At 39.0% G+C, this 15,116-nt stretch overlaps 1 protein-coding gene across 6 annotated transcripts in view; it reads left to right on the top strand.

Annotated features, from left to right (window-relative positions):
- The window catches only part of REV1 (REV1 DNA directed polymerase), a 107,594-nt gene that overhangs the window by 88,851 nt on the left and 3,627 nt on the right, over positions 1-15,116 (top strand). For all 6 annotated transcript variants that reach the window (XM_045828521.1, XM_045828517.1, XM_045828518.1 and 3 more), the window contains 5 exons: positions 4,454-4,674; positions 4,923-5,095; positions 12,463-12,565; positions 13,678-13,843; positions 14,056-14,258. In XM_045828521.1, the coding sequence (XP_045684477.1) occupies positions 4,454-4,674; positions 4,923-5,095; positions 12,463-12,565; positions 13,678-13,843; positions 14,056-14,258 (866 nt within the window). The remainder of the gene's footprint in view (positions 1-4,453; positions 4,675-4,922; positions 5,096-12,462; positions 12,566-13,677; positions 13,844-14,055; positions 14,259-15,116) is intronic.

Below are 15,116 nucleotides of genomic sequence, written 5' to 3'. Positions count from 1 at the left end.
TGTACTAGCCCCATATCAGTGCTCAGTAGCCACCTGTGGCAAGTGCCTACTAGATTGAACAGCACAGGTATAGAATGTTTCCACTATCACAGACAGTTCTGTTAGAGACAACGCTCATGTAGTTGTGAAACCTTTATTCTGAAACTTGACTCTCCTAGGGCTCTGTTGGGCTGTGAACTTCTGGGTACCAAGGAGGGGACATTGCTGGCCATTTCTAATCTGAATTGTTCTCATTCAAGAACAGATACCAAGTCTGTCCCAGTGGCTTGACCAAGAGCTTCCACATCTTTGATTTTCTTTTATCTTTCTCTGAGACTTGGTTCTAAGTTAGCATATTGTCCTTCAGTTTGCCTCTCTAGGTAATTGCACTCAGTGTGAGCCTCAAGACCCTGTTACTTTCTCCTTAGCCATGCCTCCATTTCTTATAAACACTTATATGATACAGTCAATTAAACTAGCTGTCCTCTCAGGGTTTTGCTGCTGATTCCAACCTTACCTTTTCCACCCCACTCAAGGTAATAGGGGTTAGAGGTTGACCCACCTCCATGCTTGCCTCCCACACTGGCCTTCAGGCCCATCCTATTGCATTAGATAAGATTGCAATGGAGACAGTCTTTTCTTTTCCCCTACAGGGATGATCAATTTGGTGGTTTAATATAATAGCCTTTCTTTTGTTCCTGTCAGTGAGTAACAATTCTGTTCAGTATACTCAAGACACTCTCAAAACACTATAGGTGTCCCACTGCCCTACCCTAATACGCACACACAAAATCCAGGATTATTATTGCCACTTGCTGATTTTGCAAATCACTGAGAACAGATTGGCTCCCAGATATTTGAGGGGAAGAACATGGTTACATTTCAAGGATGGGAAGCAGGGCAATAATGAGAAGGAAAAAACAGAGACAAAAAGCCTTCCCTGAACATGACTAGGAAAGTGTCTATCTTGTCTCTCTGACTTTGGCAAATGTAGTATACGATTTGTCCATTTCCTTGTGTTTCTTCTCCCTTGAAAAATACTCAAAAGGTTTCACTCAGAATTTCACCTTTTTGTGAATGGTGTACCTCTGGAGGATTTTTTGTTGTTGTTAATTCAGACTCTAGTATTCTCACTTGTTCTCCATTCTGACTTGAACTATAAAATAGCACAGATGGGAGGCAGCACCCTTAAAACCTTTTAGGGAATAAATTCTTTTGGTTTAAACTTGTCTAGCCCACTCCCATGGCCATAAGTCCTTTGTGAGCTTGACAACCTCCTAACCTTGTGTCATGTATAACTGCTTCAAGAGGCTCTTCTGGCAGAAATTAGACGGAGTGGTTGTTCCTTCTACTGAAAACACTCAGCGGATAGGAGCCAGAAGTAACAGTAATGAGCAGATGATGTCAGACTTCATTCTGAGCTCTCTGAGAAGTTCTTGAAGACCAGAAACACAACCTTTTCATTACTGATGAAAAGTATTGATTTGATAGTTTGGAGGCCATTTTAATAAGAATTTTAGTTTCTCTTAATTGCTCTTAAATACCTTTTCTAGATTTGTATATTTTTGTTAAGCTTTCAGGCAAATTGAAAGCAACAGAACCCATCATCATCCTTTGCCTGAGGCTCAAACCTTGAGTTTTGAACCATGTGACGTAGGGACTACTAAGTGCCGGCCCAGCTGTGGAAGGGTGATACCTTTTTAGGGAGATCATCTTTGTTGATAAAAGAAATTAGTCTCTGCCCTCCAGCCCCCTAATGCCACTTGGTTTGCTTGGGAACCTTCATCCCCAAGGTCATTGGTACCACTTCATCCAGTAACGTTTTCGGGTTCAGACCTATGTCAGTAAGTTCTTATTGCACTTCCCATTTAAAGAAAATGTGATTGCAACTAATCTTGAAAACTTTAGCCACCACCAAAATCACAGAAGAATCCTAACATTCATGAGTTTTCTTATGTCTGTAAGTCTTACTATAGCTTAATTAGTTGATTTTGTGAATAAGATAGAAATTTTGGTATTACTAGTAATAAATAAAAATTGCATTCTTGCCACCCCGGGTGGCTCAGTTGGTTGGAGCATCATTCCATACACCAAAAGGTTACGGGTTTGATCCCTGGTCAGGGCACATACCTAGGTTGGGGGTAGGATGCTCAGTCAGGGTGCATACAGGAGGCAACTGATCAGTGTTTCTCTCCCTCTCTCTCCTCTTTCTCTAAGATCAATAAACACATCTTAAGATGGTATGTTTAAAAAAATCACATTCTTTTGAGACTTTACATAATACATATTTGAGAAGCTTTGGTTTACCTATATGTGAAGCCCAAATTGAGAAGCTTCTAGAAATTACTAGCATGATTTGTGTAAAAAATTCTTTAATTTAGAAGCCTAGGACTCCTGGTCAAGATGGAGGAGTAGGTAGATACACTTTGCCTGCTCTCACAATCAAAAGAAGGACAACAACAAATTGAAAAACAAAAAAAAAACAATGAGAACTGCCAGAAAATCAGACTCTGGAAGTCTGGCACCCAAGGAGTTAAAGGAGAAACATTCATCCAGACTGGTAGGAGGGGTGGAAGTGACTTGCAGCAGTGGCTGAAGGACCGGGGCAGGCAAGGCGGTAACTGGCAGAATGGGTTGTCCAACATTTCTGTGTGGATAAACTGATAAACCAGGAGGAACAACTGGGCAGCGAGACAAACCATGCAACCCAGGGTTCCAGTGCACAGACATAAAGCCTCAAAACCTCTGACTGAAAAAATCTGTGGGGGTTGAGGTGGCAGGAGAAACTCCCAACCGCATAGGAGAGTTTGTTGGAGAGACCCACAGGGTCCTAGAACAGACACAAAACCACCCAGCCAGGAATCAGCATTAGAAGGTCCCAATTTGCTTGTGGGTAGCAGAGAAAGTGACTGTAAGCTGATGGGAGAGCTGAGCAAGCCACATTGTTCCCTCTCAGACCCCTCACCCCACATAAAGCACCACAACACAGCCACATACATTTCCCCACCCTGGCAAATACCTAAGGCTCCACCTCTTACTACCTAACACGCGTGCCCAGACAAAAAATAGGGCCCAAATGAAAGAACAGATAAAATCTCCAGAAAAAATACAACTAACGGACGAAGAGATAGCCAGCCTGTCAGATGTACAGTTGAAAACACTGGTTATCAGGATGTTCAAAAAAATGGTTGAGTGTAGTCGCAAAATAGAGAAAAAGGTGGAGGCTATGGTAAGTGAAATAAAGGAAAATATACAGGGAACCAACAGTGACTGGATGGAAACCGGGATTCAAATCAATGGTTTGGAGCAGAAGGAAGAAAGAAACATTCAACCAGAACAGAATGAAGAAGCAAGAATTCAAAAAAATGAGGAGAGGCTTAGGAACCTCTGGGAATACTTTAAGTGTTTCAACATCCAAATCATAGTGGTGCCAGAAGAAGAGAAAGAGCAAGAAATTGAAAGCTTATTTGAAAACATAATGAAGGAGAACTTCCCCAGTCTGGCAAAGGAAATAAACTTCCAGGAAGCTCAGAGTCCCAAAAATTTGAACCCAAGGAAGCACATACCAAGGCACATCGTAATTATTTTACCCAAGATGAAAGATAAGGAGAGAATCTTAAAAGCAGCAAGGAGACTGTTAGCTACAAAGGAGTTCCCATAAGACTGCCAGCTGATTTCTCAAAAGAAACCTTGCAGGGAAGAAGGGGCTGGAAAGAAGTATTCCAAGTCATGAAAGGCAAGGACCTATATCCAAGATGACTCTATCCAGCAAAGCTATCATTTAGAATGGAAGGGCAGATAAAGTGCTTCCCAGATAAGGTCAAGTTAAAGGAGTTCATCACCAGGCCCTTATTAATATATGGAACGTTAAAGAGACTTATCCAAGAAAATGAAAATGATCAAAAATATGAACAGCAAAATGACAGGAAACTTACAACTATTAACCTGAAAAAAACAAAAACAAAAATGAACTAAGCAAACAACTAGAACAGGAACAGATTCACAGAAATAGAGATCACATGGAGGGTTATCAGCAGGGAGGGTGAGGGGAGGAATGGGGGGGGGGTACAGAGAATAAGAAGCATAAATGGTAGGTATAAAACAGACAGGCAGAGGTTAAGAATCGTATGGCAAATGGAGAAGCCAAAGAACTTATGTGTATGACCCATGGACATGAACTAAGGTGGGGGAATGATGGTAGGAGGAGGGGTGAGGGGTACAGGGTGAGGGTAATGAAGGGGAGGAAAAAATGGGATAACTGTAACAACATAATCAATAAAGTACATTTAAAAAAATTCTTCAATGAGATGCTTCAGTTAAATTACTTAAAAATTTTTAGGGTGATTATTTAAATTATGGGATTGATTTAATAATAAAAAAATAATAAAGTTAATCTGAATTAATAATTTCATATTGATAAAGTATTTTTCATAGTATATGTGTAGAACTAAACTCAACATATCCTGTTTCCTAGGAGTTGGACGGTCGATGGAATCCAAACTGGCATCTTTGGGAATTAAAACTTGTGGAGACTTGCAATATATGACCATGGCAAAACTTCAGAAAGAATTTGGTCCCAAAACAGGTCAAATGCTTTATAGGTTCTGCCGCGGTTTGGATGATAGACCAGTTCGAACCGAGAAGGAAAGAAAATCTATTTCGGCTGAGATCAACTATGGAATAAGGTTTACCCAGGTACTGATTTCTCATTGGGTGTTGCCTTAGATTGTCCTTGATACTTTCACATAGTCCTGTCTTGTCAGCTAGACCACACTCTTGGTGCTTGACATTAAGTGATAAAACTTGCTGTTCCTAGAGCTTGCAGAATCGTTTTTTAAGTAAAGATTCTCAGCAAGATAGTGAATGATGTGCATGTATAATACTGGAATTGTTAGGTATATAGGACATAACATGGGAGTTTTTCTATGTTTATCTTTCCAAAGCCCAAAGAAGCAGAAGCGTTTCTTATGAGTCTTTCAGAAGAAATTCAAAGACGACTTGAAGCTGCTGGCATGAAGGGTAAACGCCTGACTCTCAAAATAATGGTACGAAAGCTGGGTGCCCCAGTAGAAACTGCAAAATTTGGAGGCCATGGAATTTGTGATACCATCGCCAGGTAAACCTATCTTAAATATAATATTGGGTATTAATATTTCAGTGTAGGTTATTATAATTACAGAAAACCAAGGAAGCATATAACTATAAGATCTGTAAACACTGATGTTATTTGATATCTGTAGAGCCAGGCCTCAGCCTAAGGCCATTTCAATTATGTTGATATGGCCAGGTTCAGTCAGTCACGTGATCTTGTAGCAGATCAGCCTGTCAATCTGTTCCTGACCTTTGGCAGACCATCCTGGAGTTCTTCAGGGTGTTGACTTAGGTGCATGGACACAAAGAGAAGGAGAGGCCTACCACCTGCACCTACAAAGATGGTTGTGGACTTGGTGAAAGGGTCCTGTTGGGGAATTTCAATATAGTAATTTAATAAATGATTTGAATGGCACATTTGCTTCATTTAGGGAGGTCTAATTTCTGTTTGTGAAAGGATTATCATTGTAGTCTCTGAAAACTGTTAGAACACATTTAAAAATCCTGTTCTGTTTTGTTTTTTTTTAATTTGAGGGCAACGAATATAAAACTTCGGTTAAGAATTGTGGCCAATATGAAAATACTTAGTTTTGCACGCGATTACATACCACAATGTACAGTGTATTATATCTGTTGGTCAAACAAAGCTTTGAGACTTTGACCCTGAAAGTCACACATAAGGAAAGCAAAGCTCATGCCAACTATATGGATCGTGTTTACATATTTATAATGATGTTGCTAAGAGTAATGAGATGATGTCAGTCACAGAAAACTTCCAACTTTATCATTAATGCCTTTGTTTACCAGAAAGACAGAAATTACAAATTATACATTAAATAGCATAACTTAATAAAATACATTTTTATGCAGTTGGTAATCTCAAACTGTTTGTTATATTTACCTATTTTAATAAACATTTGATGTAAATATGTTTATAAGTGGTTTCATATATACATATAATATAATGTATATAAGTGGTTTCAAGTGGTAGTTTGTTCAATATAGTGATAGTGGTCATTTCTATAATAAGTTATTAGGACCTTACTCTGGATATAATTCTTTTTAAACATGGTTTCTATGGGAGAATCAGGTCCAGTTTATAATGTTATTACCTTTTCTGGTATTGTAACCTGGAGCTTTATTTATTCAAGATACATGAAAAGAATCATCTAGAAATGAAATAATTTTCCTGTGGAAGGAGAAGTGGTAGTAATTAGAATTTCCTTTTGCCATGTATGCAATTTTAAATATCTTATAGTTACTTAGCATTGCATGTTGTGATTAATTCAACAGTACTTAGGAGCTTACTCTGTCTAATCTTACTAAGAATATCAGCCTATATGCCATCTTGTTTGGAAAAATCCAGGTTGTAACACAAAAGTAGAAAGAATAGTGCAGTGAACTCCCATGTACCCATCACCCGGTTTCCACAGGGGCTGTTCACTGCCCCCGCAGCATCTCCCCCTTGCCCCGGTGATTCTGACGCCCACCTCAGCTTCCGTGTCATTGCTTCCACAGTGCTTCAGTGTTTACCTCGGACAACATGAGGACTCTTTGTTTAATAAACACAAGTAATAAAATACACATTTTGCTGTGCCCTTAAAATATTAACTTTGGATGACACATGATGCAAAAGGAGCACATGAGTAATTGAAACAGGTGTCATTTTATAAATGTTACTGAGATGTAGATAGACTGTAAGCCATTCTCTTAAACCTAACTTTGTGGTGGTATTATGACTACATAAGAAATGCTGTAGGTGAAGGATCATGAAATATTATAATACTGACCCTATATCTCCTCTAATTCAGAGGTTGACAAACTACTTCCGGTGGGCCAAAGGCAACCTGTGCCTTGTTCTTATATTATTGGTGTGAAGGAAGAATGATTTTTATATACAAGCTTGTGAAAAATGAAGAATGTGGAAGAGACCACTGGGCACAAGTCATTTACTCTCTGGTCCTTTACAGAAAAGTTTGTGGATTCCTTCTGTTACTCTTACTACTAATATTTGATATGTATAACGTGCTCCTGTGTATACGGCACACCCACGTCTATGGCCCAAACTTTCAGGAATAAAGTCTTTTGTTTTAATTTTTCAATTCATTTATATTTAGATATTTGTTTTTTCTATTATAAAGGAATTTTAGCATCTATTTTTTAACATATTATGGTACAAGAAATTTCATGTAACATAATTACAAAACACAAGAACAGATAACAAGGTATTTCAGGCACTACCCATGTATAATGCACTCTTTAAATTTTCCCTCAAAAATTTGAGCGAAAAAGCACACATTATACACGGCAAAATTTGGTATTGTCCAGTTGAGTAAACTAAGTACTGGTCTCCACATTCTGTATTTCTTCAATTTCTTGTACTTGGCCTTAACCAAAAGCTACGTCACAATCATGTGACTTACAGATTCCAGTACATTATGAAATTGTAATAGAAATAACAGATTTTAAGTTCCATGTCAGAGCTACATGTAGATTGAGGTCTGGCTTCATTATCCATTTAGGAAAATTTTTTATAACACTTTTCCTTTTAGGAAAAGAATTTTCCCTCCTTGGAGTTCTTTTGTTGTATAGGTGTTTTTCATTTGAAATACATACATATATTTAATCAAAGTAATGCATGTAATTGACAAGGTGTCACATACAATGCTTTAAGTCCTCTGCACTCCTCCCCAGCTCCGAGTAGCTTTTCTTTTTCAACTTTTTAATGGTTTCTTCTGGTATTTACCTCCATATTTTTAGATACGTACTTAAACTGCTATTTCTAGCTTATTTTAGTTTTGCAAAATGTCTACTGACTTTCTGTTGTAGATAAGGATTTATTATCGATCACTGTTTTCCTTGTATGAATATATCATTGCTCCTAATAAAATCATTGGTTTTTGGTTCCATCAGTGTTTAGGGTAACATTGTTATAACCATAAAAATACTGTGCAAGTCTAATCCATGTCGTCCACTATGATTATGTTTCCTCTTCTGTATCTTGTTTTGCTTGTTTGCTTTTGTGTGAATTTGTAAGAGGTTATCCCTAAACTCCTTCCCAGTATGTTTCAATACATCCGCAATCTACTGGTTCAGTCTTTTTACTTGGAGACCTCTCTCTTGGGGTCCCCCAGGCTGCTACTCTAGTCTGGATCAGTTTATTTTAAGACCTCCTGCAAAGCCTTCTCATCTGTGTTGGATCCCTGTTTTCCTCCTCCTCCTCCTGGTATCTTACTGAGAACGCATGTCTGTACATACCTCTGAACCTGTGTGACTGTCCTGGTGCTCGGTGGTTTGGCTGACTTAAAGGTTATAATTCTAAGTTACAGGTTAGTAATCATTTTCCTCAGACCATCCAAAGGCTCTGTTTTCATCAGTTTTTCAGGATGGCCTTTGAGAAGTTCAGTGCTCTTCTGGTTGCCTGTTTTTGTAGGGCTTGTCCTTTTCCTCTGGAACTTGCAGAGCCTGTGTGTCTCAGGGTTCTGGAATTTTATTGTCTGCTCTTTGTCCTTGTGCCAGGTACTTTGTCAGTATTAAATTTTTGTCTCTAGTAACATTTTAAATCTGAGTGTATGGCTTTATTCTTTGCATACTTAAATATTTAAAGTATCTCTTATTTCAAATTGCAGTATTATCTCTTATCTCTTGTAACTCATATTCTTCTGTTCCCAGTGTGAGTGTTTCTCCAAGTTTCTTTTTTTCCTGTTTTGGTTGCTGTTGTATTAGAGGTTTTCTTCAAGTATCCGTCTGATAGTTCTTGGTGGTCTCTTCATATGTGAACTGTTTGGATCCTCTGATTCTTAGTGGGACATGTAGAACAGTGAGTTTCACCATAGATGAGTGGTTGGAAGGGCTTGCTGTTGGATTACCACAACCCACTGGTGCTCTGTGGTCTTTTCTCTTAAGCTTAACAGTTTCCCTAGAATGGAATCCTCCCATCTCTTGCCTAGAGAGCGGGTGAGAAGTTAGAAGGATTGCAGCTGGCATTCTGGTTACTCAGTAGAAAAAAGGGTCTAGAAGGGGAAGGGTGTGTGAGTTTTTGAGGGAGGTGCCTCATTTCTCCCTTAGCCGTGCGTGATATCCGCACCTCCTCCATGGGTGATAAGTCTGCCACAGAAGAGGAAGAATGTCTTGTACATCCTCAGCGCCATTCCCCATCCTTTCATACATACCTGATAACCTCTAATTACTGAGCTCTTTGGAGGTTCTGTCACATAAAGAGGCTTACTTGGCTTAGTGCCTTTCTTTAGGATCTTAGCAGGCTTACTATGTACTGATTTGCTTTCAGTATTCTGAACTATAGTTAATATTTCTCTTTTCGTATCTCCTCCTCTCCCATTTCTATCTTTTAAGAGATTATACCTTTTGACTTTTTGATACATTTTATTGATTATGCTGTCTAGTTGTCCCAGTTTTTCCCCCTTTGCTCCCCTTTACCCAGAACCCCACATTCCCCCTGGCTACCCCCCCTTAGGTTCCTGTCCATGAATCATACATATAAGATCTATGACTACTCCGTTTCCTATACCATTCTTAACATCCTCCTGTCTATTTTGTACCTACCAATTTGTTCTTAATCCCTGTACCTTTTCCCTTATTCTCCCCCTTCCCCCTCCCAGCTGGTAACTCTGCAAATCATCTCCGTATCTATGATTTTGTTTCTGTTCTGCTTGTTTGCTTAGTTTGGTTTTTAGATTCAATTAATAGTTGTGAATTTATTGCCATTTTAATGTTCATTGATTTGATCTTCTTTTTCTTAAATAAGTCCCTTTAACATTTCATGTAATAATGGCTTGGCTGATGATGAACTCCTTTAGCTTTTCCTTGTCTGGGAAGCACTTTATCTGCCCTTTCATTCTAAGTGACAGTTTTGCTGGATAAGAGTGATCTAGGTTGTAGGTCCCTGCTTTTCATCACTTTGAACACTTCTTGCCAGTCCCGTCTAGCCTGCAAAGTTTCTTTTGAGAAATCAGCTAACAGTCTTATGGGAACTCCTTTGTAGGTAACAGTCTCCTTTTTTCTTGCTGCTTTTAAGATTCTCTCTTTAACCTTTGGCATTTTAATTATGATGTGTCTTGGTGTGGGTCTCTTTGAGCCCAACATGTTTGGGGCTCTCTGTGCTTCCTGGACTTGTATGTCTGTTTCCTTCACCAAATTAGGAAAGTTTTCTTTCATTATCTTTTCAAATAAGTTTTCAGTTTCTTGATCTTTCTCTTCTTTCAGCACCCCTATGAATATTGATATATTTGAAGTTGTCCCAGAGGCTCCTTAACCTATCCTCGTTTTTTTTTTATTCTTTCCTTCTTACTTACTGTTCTAATATTCATTTCTTCCTTATGTTCCAAATCATTGATTTGATTCTCAGCTTCATCCCCTCCACTGTTGATTCCCTGTTAATTTTTCTTTATTTTACCTATTGTAACCTTCATTTCTACCTGGGCCTTTTTTAATGCTGTTAAAAGTACCTATTGAGTTCCTTGAGCATCCTAATAACCAATGTTTTGAACTCTGCATCTGATGGATTGCTTATCTCTATTTTGTTTATTTTTTTTCTGGAGTTTTGTTTTATTCTTTCATTTGGGCCACATTTCTTTGTCTCTTCATTTTGGCAACCTCTCTGTGTTTGTTTTTATACATTAAGTAGAGCTGCTTTGACTCCGTGTCTTAGTAGTGTAGCCTATTGTAGAAAAGCTCACAGGCAAGTTGGATGGGGCAGAGCCTTAGGTAATCACCAGGGCAGGGCAACTCTTATAAACCAGATTGATGGAATCTCTGATATGGTGTCCACCAGTCTGTGGCTCTGTGTGGAGTAGGGCAGAAAGAAAGGGGACGATGCCACTGCCTGGCCTCTGGAGTTTTGACTGGGAGGAAGTTGTACCCCAGCACTTGCCCAGATGCCAGACAGTTCATTTTCTCCATGTATGCTACTGGTGCCTTCCAGCCTGGTGCTGAAGCCCAGAGGGAATGAGTCTGCGTAAGTCCTAAGTCTGTTGCGGGCCCTTTAAGTGGAGACTCCTGAGAATCCCACAGTTTCTTCCACTGCCCCAATCCCTCACTGGTGTGTTTATAGCCAGAAGCTATGGGGACTTATCTTCCTGGCATGGGAACCCTGGGCTGGGTGGTCTGGTGTGGGGCTGGGATCCCTCGCTCCTGAGGTATCCCTCCCGATTTTTATCCACTACTTGTGGGTATGGGACTGCTTGTTCACATCTCCAGGTCTCTGCCCCTCCTACCTGTCTGGCTGAATGTGACTTCTTTAATTCCTTGGTTGTTGGACTTCCATACAGCTCGATTTTCTGGGTGATACTTGTTTTGTAGTGTACCTGTAATTTTTGCTGTGGTTGTGCAAAGAGGCAAGCCATGTTTACCTATGCCTCCATCTTGACTGGAAATCTGAGTTTAACCCTTCTAAAAATAACTTCAGTCAGTTTAGTGGTTGGTGGTTTGGAAAGAAATTAAGATAAATGCATGTTTAATCCACTAAGGTCCATTAAAAATCATTCTTTTAACTTATTTATCTGCTTTTATCTATATTTATCTATGTGAAATTATGTTTTTATATTTACATGAAATAAACTGAAGGTGATTATTAGGTAACATATCAGTAGAGATATTTTTCCATATGATTTCTTAAAGAAACAGGCCCTTTTTATAGATGAATGCATAATGTCCTCATGGCACTGAAATAAACACAGTACATGTAGTTTTGGTGGTCCTCCTTCAGGAGTCCTGGAATATCTAAGAATTTTATATTCTGATCTCCCTGAGTTTAGTCAGGGTACCACCGTATCCCCTTTGTCACAGCTGCCCACACATTTCTTCATTGATTTATAGAGCATCTGAGGGAAAGTAGAATTGTATGAGCAGCTTTACCTCAAATATAACAAAATGAGTCAAGAACCAAAGTACAAGGGATTCCTCTTTTTTGAATAGTAACAGTACCTCAATATATAAATATATATATATTATATATATTTATATATATAGTCTTTCTTGGAACCTGGAACCTCTCTCAGAATACCATTCATGCTTTGGTTGCAACATAGTGTGCTTATATTTGTACATGCATTAACTAAAGTACTTTTTTTTAAAGTTCCAACTTATTTTTAGTTGGCCAGGTCTTTATTAGTTTTTATCTTAAAGTCCCAATGTTCTGTGTGATTTTTCTTTTCCCCTTGCTGCCAGTGTAATTATTTAATTTTATCTTTTGAGGGAAAACTATCTCATTCATTTGAAAGGATTATATTTAGTACTTAATTATTTATATTTTTTGTAAATTTCTTTACAACTTTTCTGTAACTCTTTGAACAGTTCACTACTGCTGAGATAGTAGTAAATACATGTGGAATGCAGCTATTGTTACTTTAAAAAAGTTAATTCTACCACTTACAGGACTATAACTCTTGACCAGGCAACAGATAGTGCAAAAATAATCGGAAAGGCTGTGCTAAACATGTTTCATACAATGAAACTAAATATATCGGATATGAGAGGGGTGAGTATATAACATTTTAAAATTCTGTACTTGTTTTTCATATGACGTTTGATCTGAATATGGTCATGGTGGGGTGTAGGGGTTTATTTGCAGGTTTCAACTTTTCTGATATAATACGAGCAGAATAGAAACTGAAAAACTTTGTCTTTCTCATTTGACTCAATCTCCGTATTTTTCAGAGAAGAGTCAAATTTGTTCTGAAAAACCTTTGCTTTCTGCCTAGAATAATAATTTTATATCTTGAGTTTTTATAGTACCTTTCTTTTAATTACCCAAGGACTCATTTTACACACATTATCTTGTTTCATGTTCTCATTCCCCTGGAAATAGATAGGACTGGGAGGAGTGGAATCTACAAATCCTTGTACCTATCACATACTTTTTAATCAGAAATTACTCTGATGTCTAATGAGGGTGCCCTAGAAGGAAGAGTTTACCTTAGGCTCATGAAGATGCCTTAAGAACAGATAGATGAAGTGTCTCAAAAACGTGAAAACCTTCAGTTTTCTTCAAGATTTAACCTTGGTCAGTTCAGTCACATGTGTGCACATGAGTGCAGGGTCATTACTGACTTGGCCTGGGTTTTGTGGAAGGATGAAAGATCTCTAAAGCAGCTGTGAGTGCTTCTCCCTGCAGTGCTGAGGTTCTGTGTTGGTGCTGGGGCAGAGCCCGGGGTGGCTGGCTGTACAGATGCCTGAAGGGTATCTGTGGCCCATCCTCTCCCAAACCCATTTTTAAAATATTATTTTATATGAAGTATGGTTGAAGGTAAACTATTCCTTATTTAACCTTTTTAAAATCTTATTTTAAAAACTTAGCTGGCTGTGTAGAAAGAACCTCAGTAGGTTATAATATCTTTTTTTGGATTTTCTGGTTTTGAAGAGATTGCATTTTATTGGGTAGAATTGGATACTGGACTGTCTACTTACTAGGTAGTATATTGGTTATTTTTGTAATCACCTAGAAGGCTGTTTGAATACTTTCATTTAACATCATATTCTAGTAACAGGATCTAGAAGATGTAAAAAGAGGATTAGCTGAGAAGTATGAGAAGGAATATTCTCATATTTTGCTTTAGTTTTGTAGAAATATATTCTTTTGTCTGATTCTAGGTTGGGATTCAAGTGAACCAGTTGGTTCCAGCTAATCCAAACCCCCCTGCATGTCCCAGTCGCTTATCAGTCCAGCCAGGCCATTTTCCTGGTGGGTCCCGTTCTGTTCTCGATCTCTTCCAAGTTCAGAAAGCAAAGAAACCCACAGAAGAGGAGCACAAGGAAGGTCAGTGGTGTCAGTGTGGTTTCATTTGGGTGCTGCTTATAGCCTTGGGAAGGCCCCAATTAAAACAGTTGTCTGGTGTGGTTCTGTGTGTGTGACCTTTTAAAAGACAAACTGACATTCTGAAATATGATGAACAGTAATAAAGTTTGTGGATTAAAGTTCCCCCCCAGATGATCTGAGGAGGCTATTTTATGTATTTTCTATACTTTCAGTATTTCTGGCTGCAATGGATCTGGAAATATCATCTGCCTCTAGAACTTGCACTTTCTTGCCATCTTTTTCCACACATCTGACATCAAGTATCAGCCCTGTTACTAGCAAAGCAGAGTCTTCAGGGAAATGGAATGGTCTACATTCTCCCATCAGTTTAAAGTCAAGACTTAACCTGAGTATAGAAGTCCCATCACCTTCCCAGGTATATTTCTATAATTCTACATATGATATATATGCAAATGTAGTTTTACAGTGGGAATGGTGTATTTCTTTATCAGTAGGGGAGAAAGGGTGACTTTTTAGGGTGACTGACACTAAATTCCAAGTAAGAAATGACCAGTTGAAGTGAAAGATTTGTGCTTCTGCAGAGATTTGCAGCGCTTTTAAATTGTAAAACGTGGATGAAAGCCAGTTCCTTAAACTGCCACTTGTCACAGCCTCTGTACCTCTTTATGACAGTGGTGGTCACAGAGCTTTGCTGATTAGAGGCCTGTGACAAAGGTTTTTTGCGCAGTAGGTGCATACAAAGTGGAGTGAATGACTTTCCTAACATGAACTACTCCTTTCAGCTGGGGTGGGCTGTCAGTGTGGCGTGGTGCTGGAATTTTTACCCCTTGGGGGATTGTAGGAGAACACTTTGAGCCAGATTGGAAGTCTATTTCTCTGCCGCACGAAGTAGCAGAAGGCTGAAGGGTATGTGCGTGCTAGCTGTAGAGTAGGGAAACAGGGCAGTTGTGATGTGTGTGCATTGGGTCCCACTTGCCGCTGAGTTATCCAGGAGTTGCACCTGTCACGGTGAGATTGGCCTGCCGGGCTTCCTAAGGGATGTGCGCTGGTGGGCACTGGGGGGACCTGGCCAAAGGAGCAGGGAAGTCAGGTATACAGCTAGAGAAGTTAGCTTCTAGAAATCTTCTAACTGGCTGCTGTCAGCCTAGAATTGTTTGGGGGCATATAGTTTCCTATCTGAAAGGCAGACTTGGGGCTTAGAAATTTGACATACCCATATTTTTGGACTATAATTTAACCACATTTTTTGCTTCAAAAATTTTCTATTTTCCTC

The sequence above is a fragment of the Phyllostomus hastatus genome, unplaced genomic scaffold (assembly GCF_019186645.2).
Source record: "Phyllostomus hastatus isolate PE091 unplaced genomic scaffold, TTU_PhHast_1.1 phas_scaffold_78, whole genome shotgun sequence".
Lineage (NCBI taxonomy): Eukaryota > Metazoa > Chordata > Mammalia > Chiroptera > Phyllostomidae > Phyllostomus > Phyllostomus hastatus.
The sequence above is the reverse complement of the archived record's forward strand: the minus strand, read 5'-3'. Positions and strand labels throughout refer to the sequence as shown.